Raw genomic sequence first — 7,275 nt, 5'->3', positions numbered from 1 at the left:
AAAGTCCTGGTAAAGACATGTTCCCCAGCAGGTAGATCAATTCACATTAGTCTGGCACTTCGGCGAATTACAAATGAGCTTTGGGAACTACCAACCAGTTTCAGGGCCAAATCCTGAACATTGGGCTCAGTCAAAACTGATTAAGGATCAGAAACTTTAGGCCACAAATTGCTCAGGCTTGTTGGGGGAAATGGGGGCAGAGAGGTGATGAAATTGCAACCCCTTATCAGTGTAATGGAGTAGGCGATTTTTTAAAATCAACAATCAAGGCCAGAATAGACTTCTCAGTGGGTCATGACACTCCAGTCAACTATCTTTAAAAGCCCCACTCGCTAGGTATTCTAGCCTTTTCATTCACAGTTGCTCAGCGCTTACGCCATAGTTAAAAATACTCTTTAGAAATGCTGTATTTCCCCCTACCCCCTTCGGCTCCTCCACCCCAAGCTGCCCAGACAGCCAAGCCCGCCCGCCCAAATTGTCATTCAACACTAACTAGGTAGATATTGGCTTCATAATAAAAACTCATAAGCTTGCAACAGCTTTAAAAAAGAAAAAAGGCACCTAACACTGCTTCGCTACAGAGCAGTGTCTGATATTTAAATTTCATTTGGGATTTTCTTGCTTTTTTTAAAAAATATAAATAGCTCTTCATTTAAAAATAGATCCTCCAGTGAGGTATACAGTAGCCCATGTCTTAGCGGTGTAAGAACAATAGGAGCATTTAGCTGGAGACAGTCATCATGTAGTTTTTGGAAGGGCTCGTACGACCCAACATCATCTGGTTTTTACACGTGAGCATCCCATAGGAGCTCACAGGTGTTGCCGCTGCTGCTTCATACAAAACACAGATGGAGCCATCTTCACCGATCCGGTAAGACACCTCATACGGGTCCACCCAGAGCGTGAGTTCACTGGGCAGGAGCTGATAGAGCTGCTGGAGGTTGAGTCCGATCTGGCTAGCTGCTTTGCTGATAATGGGGTCCATTTTGTGATTGATTCGGATGCAGCGATACCCAGAACCTTTGAAGGGTTTCTCGGGAAACCAATGATGTTTGTAATGCTCTGTAAGAAGAGAAGAAATTTCTAAGTGGACATGCACACCCTGCTGGAGCTAGCTGGATAACAAGCACTTGCAGAACACCCTTCCTATAAAATAGTCTCCCCAAAAAACATGGAGGCCCATCTTAAGTACCTCACATGTTTACACATGAGCTGTTTGCTCTTACATTTAGAGCTAGGATTCTCCAGGTATCAGTAGAATGAGCTTATTTTAACCTTAACTATACCAATCCTGTCAGTCTGCTCTAATACTATAGGGAATGAAACTACGACTGACTACACGAAACAGGACCCAGCAGATATTTTCCATCTCCTGATTTGTGATTGTGTGGCAGTACAGCAACTGCCTGCCTTGGAGGCCAGTCCATATGCATGCAAAGCTTTGGCTTGGTAGGGCTGGGGCAGCATTACCAAACTCAAACACCAGGGTACATGAGCAATGTTTAGGGTTTGGTTTTTTCCTTTGGTTTTTGTTTGTTTGTTTGTTTTCCTGGTTCCTCCACAAGTAGTGTCATGAATTTAGTTTTGATAAACCCCAAAGCCAGCTCCCATGTCAGGATAATAAACACAAACCCATATGTCTTTCTCCAGGAGATATCATCTAATCCAACATCAGCAGTGTGCAACAAAGACTAGAGGGGAACAAACTTCTATAGGGGGTGGTTAGCAACAAGTTGAAGACACATCGATGTTCAACTGGAAATAAAGCTGAGCCCTAATGTCTCATAGCCCAGAGCAAAGTGAGGAAATGTCTCCCCTCCCCACAAAGTTGGCCTGATCCAAAGCCCACTCAAATCAAAGGGTCCCTTTCAGTTTACTACAGCGGACTTCAGAGCAAACCCAATATAACTAAACAAGATGCTAGACCCCAGTGGCTGAAACAAAGGGGCTCCAACTCCCAGCAGCAGAAAGATCAAGAGCCTGTTTCCATCTGATCCCCTTACCCCAGTCCCAGCAAAGCAAGGAGCCACTTCCAGACCTGCCTTCTCCTGATGTAAGGATGCAGCTTCCCCCCCTCCCAACCAAAGAAGTTTCTTGTGTTATAGAGACACAGATGGTGGGGAGAAGGACTGTGCTTTGTGTTAAGAACTGTATTTGTGCCGAGGTGACGACACCCATGTAACAGATGAGTTTAACTGTTCCGGGTTAGGACACTCATTAATTTCTCTCAAAAAGAGGTAGCAGCAGTAATCCCTGTACTGTTACACCTTTACACAGGCTGAAAGGGGGGTAAGGGAGGGGTGTGAAGAAGCAAATGGCCATTCAATTCCAACCGCACTGTAAGCTTACGTGGCACAGAATGAACACCCACAAAAGCTTATGCTCAAATAAATTTGTTAGTCTCTAAGGTGCCACAAGTACTCCTGTTCTTTTTGCTGATACAGACTAACACGGCTACCACTCTGAAACCAGGGAGAATGGGGCCCTAAAGGTTGGAGATATGGTGGATAAGCCCCCACCCCACTAGGGTACAAGGTCCCCCCCCCACACACACACACACAATAGGGCACAAGAGGGGGAGCCCCAAGCACACAAGAGGGGGAGCCCCAAGCACCCAATGGGGTGCCCCTCACTCTCTCTAGGGGTGCAACATGCGTGTATCCTCCCCCCCACCTCACCTGTGAGCGCCCCCTGCAGGGCCCCGCTGAAGACCTGCAGCTGATGCTCGCTGACACAGCCCCGGGTCCGGAGCAGGCTGGACACGAAGCCCACGGCGGCGGCGATCTCGGGCACCATGTCCGCCCGGCTGCTGACTCCGCTCCAGCGTTGGCTCATGGTTGGGTTCTGAGGGCGGCGCGGCCCCTTTAAGGCTCTGGTGTAGGAGTGGAGCAATTCACCGGCCGCTCTCGGGCTCTGGGCTGATTTTAGAGGGGAAGCAGCGAAGCCGGATCCTTTATACCCCTTCCCCGACAGGCGTCAGCAGCTGCCAGGCCTCTGATTGGCTGGGGCTCTGCTTTGCTATGCTAATATGGTGTGACCTCAGCAGGGTGGAAGGAGTGACGTGGGTGCTGGGAAAGTCAGGCTCTCTGCGAGAGCAGCTGGGATGGGGGAGCTCCAGGGGGGCTATTTTTAGGGTCTGTCCTGGTAGGGGGGCTGCAGGAGAAGGGAAAAGAATGGCACGTGGAATGCCTTGGCACCGCAGCGTCACCCCGCTGGCGTTTGCATTGTTATTAAGCCCTTTATAGTTATACTAGCGGCTCTCACCCTTTCCAGACGACTGCACCCCTTCCAGCAGTCCGATTTGTCTTGTGTACCCCCAAGTTACACTTCAAAACCAGACATAAAACAAAAGTGCCACAGCACACTAGTACTGCAACATTGCTGGCGTTCTCTTTTGACCCTATAATGACAAAATAAATCAGTTGGAATATAAATATTGTACTTACATTTCAGTGTGTATAGTATACAGAACAGGATAAACAAGTCATTGTTTGTATGAAATTTTAGTTTGTATTTTTTATGTAGGGCTTTTTATGTAGCCTGTTGTAAAACTAGGCAACTATCTAGATGAGTTGCTTTACCTCCAGAAGACCTCTGTGTTCCCCCAGGGGTATGTGTACCCCTGGTTGAGAATCACTGCTTTATACAAGGTCCCATTATATGAAATTGACTCCCAGTCTTCTGTATTAGCAACTCTAAAGGCTTTTTTTCTGAGTTGTTGGACTTGCTGGTAGTGGATTATTTTGCTCTGGACTCCTGAACTGTGCTTATTAATTTTCAACTAATGTCAAAGGATGCCAGGAGCATATGGACAGAGGTGCTTTTTAGTATTTGCATACATTTAAATAAATGATAATCCTCTCCATGGGGAAAGGCATTTAGATGTTACAGAGATGGCTGTGATACACAGCTTGGGCAAAAGCAGCGTTTTCTGGGCGGGTCTCAGAGCATTTAACAAATATTCTTCATTCAACTAAGCTTCTCAGACATCCCTGTGAGGTACCTGGTGTTATGCACTATGGGTGGATTGGGCTGGCATATGTGAAGAGTTGGTCTTTTCCCCAATGACTGCTCCAGAATCTAAACTTGCATTAAGAATAATATTAAATCCAACATTTTCAACCGTGACAAGTTATTTGGGGTTTCATTTTTTTTAGGAACGCAACCTAATACAACTTCAGGCCTTCTCTCCTTCGTTGCCTGCTTTGATCAGCCACTGAGAGTTAACAAATTGACTGCTATTTCAAAGGCTCCAGAGTAAATACTCCATTGAGTCAAGTTCCTTGTGTGTAAGTATCACATCAGACATTATTATCCCTAACACCTCGTATTGGCATTCTCAGCAGAGAGGATTTGAGGCACCAGGTGGGGCAATTCAAAAGTGTTTTTATATTTTTCTTGTTAAAATTGATGTAAAAAAAACAACAGATTTTCTATGCAATCAGATCTGCATGAGGCCTCCACTGCAGAATGTGTGTGTGTTCATGTGGAATCAGACCATTATAGGATCAGGAGATATGTTCTTTGCCTGCCACTGAAATGCAGCCATTTCTGAAGTGTAACACTACGATAATTAAACAGCACACAGCAACATTCACACAACAAATCAGGATGGGGGGAACATTTTAAAATCTTGTTTCTGTTTAGAACAAGTTTATTTTAAAAAATTGATCTCCTGTAGTTTTGTACAAACCCAAGTTTGGTGCTTGCCCTAGCTTCAGAAAGCTTTGGGATCCTTGTAAAAATTATCAGTGTTAACCCAATTGAGTGTCAAGCTAGCCTGAAGGTGGAACAAAGTAATAGCAGCGTCCTACCCTCCCCCACCCATCTGCCATTGCATTCATCAGTGGGTACAAGGAATCAGGCAAATCTCTTGCTACAAACCAGATTTGTCCTTGTAGGCTTTGAAATAAACCAAGAGATTAAAGTCATTTAAAGGACTATTTTTTTTAATCAGTGACGCTTAGAGAAGCACATGGATGCAAGTGAGATAGGAGTAAGGATAGCGCGGGATGAGGTTATTTATAGTACTGCAATGCCTAGAGGCCCCCACGAGGATCAGGTTCAGGACCCCCTTTGTGACTGTATAGCCTAACACCCACACAATGTAAGGGCACACCTATACTAGAGAGTTTTGCTGCTTTAACTATATTGGTGTAGTTAAAGCAGCAACGTTCTCTCTCCTCCCTCCCTCCCTCCTATCCCCCAAGTGGACGTAGTTATATCAATATAAAAAGTGCCTATAGTTTATTCCAGTTTGGAAAGCAAAATAAGCTATACCAGTATAAGGCACCTTTATACCAATATAACTGCAATCCCACTAGGGCTTATACTGGTATAAATATATTAGATAAAAAAAATCATATTCCTAACTGGCATCATTTTACTAATGTAACTTTTCTAGTGTAGACCAGCCCTGCAAGACAGTTCCTGCTGCACAGTTTACAAAGTAACTAGACAAAAAAAGACAAAGGTTGGGAGAAAGGAAATATTTAAAACCCACATTTTAGATAAGGACTTTTCTCTGTGGTATTTGTGGTGTTCAAAAACATTGAAAGCTATCTTGATGGTGTCTTCACCATTAGCTGTCTTCAGTGCTGGGCTCCGTTGCTCTTTACCATGGGAAGAGCAATAGGTCTTGCACTCAAAACTCAACCCACCGTGGGATCAGAACTGTGCTAGTGACAAATGTATGTTTTAATAAAGTTGGTGCTAACAGTGGTCTTACAACTGTTTCCCTGATCATGGTGGACAAGTTTTGGTTTTTGTCCTCCCGCTTCCTCACCAACTAGCCAAACTATGTGATGACACCGTTTCTCAGTTCAGACCTGCTAAACCTTCTCTGCTATATCCCTCCTTAATCCTCAGCTCTTCCAACAACCTTCCTGCCTCTCTCATCAGCAATACTCCTGCACCGTCTCAGGCACATGCTATTGTCCAGTGTGTCACCTTGTGGGTTGGCCTTATCTAACTAAGGCCTGATCAACACCTAAAATATAGGTCACTCTAGCTGCATCACTCAGGGCAGTGAAATATTTTGCACCCTCAACACCATAGTTAGGTCAACTTTTTTCTCCAGTCGAGCCACCGCTAAATTGCTGGAAGGATTCTTCTGTTGACCTAGCTACCGCCAGGTGAATTACCTACAATCAGCAGAGAAACTCCTTCCATTGATTTAGGAAGAGTCTATACTCCAGTGGCACACGAACCCTAACACCAACGCAAATTCCCACTGATACCAATGGGAATCTGTGTGGGAACAGGAGTCTGGCCCCCCCTCTGACCCAGTTTCAGGATGCTCACCTTAGATTGTAACCTGTTCAGGGCAGTGTCCTACATGTTTGCCAAACGTACAGCAAAAATGACATTATTTTAAAATAATAATTGAAATCAGAAGTTTTAATTTGGTTTCAAAACCATTCCAGCTAAACCAGTTTCAGATGTGGGTTTGGCTGGAAAATGGGTTAGGTTATTTAATAAATACATTTTTTAAAACGGGGTTTGTACACATCAATTAGTCAAACTAGATTTAAAACCAGTCTGGCAGGAAACAAGTTCAGACTTGTGTTTTCAGACAGTGTGTGGCTCTGCTTATCCCAGCCAGTCAAATCAGATTTCAAACCAGTTTTGCTGGAACCATGTTTAAATAAAGATTAACAATTGGTTTTCAAACCACAGTCAAAGCCCAGCCTCAACAGGCCAAGGTACCTACACAGGCTGACCACCTACATGTAAAGGAAATCAAATACACTTTTTCCATAGTTCTTTAAAGGGACAGCAACCCACCATGTATTATGTTGTCACTTTGTATCAGCACATAATCTTCTGTACTATTGTTGCTTGGAAACAGACCTTATCTCATTTTTATCTGCCCCAGACAATCTGGCCTACTTCAAGCCCTAGTGTTTAGGCCTGCTCAGAACTGGTCTGTCCATGATGGTTATAATACCAGCAGCAACTTGTTGGCTGCCAACGATAAGGACAAATCAATGCACATTTCTGGGTGTGGGGGGGACCTAGGTGGGCAAGACCATTATGTTTAAACACAGCTGTAGGTAATGAGCCAGTTGAGATTCTGAACACCAGAGACAGAGGTCACAACAAAGCTCTGCCTATGCTGCAAACATAAAACCTCTTTTAAAAGCACATGGTTGTGAAACATCATAGCTGTCACCTAACTGTGATAAAGGCAAGGAAAATAGTGGGGATGGAAAACAAAGCATATCGTTATCTAGCAGCTAGGGCCAGATTTTCAAGTACTCGGCCTCCCCGTAG

At 44.5% G+C, this 7,275-nt stretch overlaps 1 protein-coding gene across 1 annotated transcript; it reads right to left on the bottom strand.

Annotated features, from left to right (window-relative positions):
• Positions 1 to 596: 596 nt before the first annotated feature.
• On the bottom strand, positions 597 to 2,835 carry BTG2 (BTG anti-proliferation factor 2). The gene is made up of 2 exons (XM_065404131.1): positions 2,679 to 2,835; positions 597 to 1,062 (listed from the first exon to the last, which is right to left on the bottom strand). Exons 1-2 carry the CDS (start codon positions 2,833 to 2,835, stop codon positions 722 to 724), a joined length of 498 nt encoding a protein of 165 aa, XP_065260203.1. The 3' UTR covers positions 597 to 721.
• Between the last annotated feature and the right edge of the window lie 4,440 nt (positions 2,836 to 7,275).

The sequence above is a fragment of the Emys orbicularis genome, chromosome 4 (genome assembly GCF_028017835.1).
Source record: "Emys orbicularis isolate rEmyOrb1 chromosome 4, rEmyOrb1.hap1, whole genome shotgun sequence".
Taxonomy (NCBI): domain Eukaryota; kingdom Metazoa; phylum Chordata; order Testudines; family Emydidae; genus Emys; species Emys orbicularis.
The sequence above is the reverse complement of the archived record's forward strand: the minus strand, read 5'-3'. Positions and strand labels throughout refer to the sequence as shown.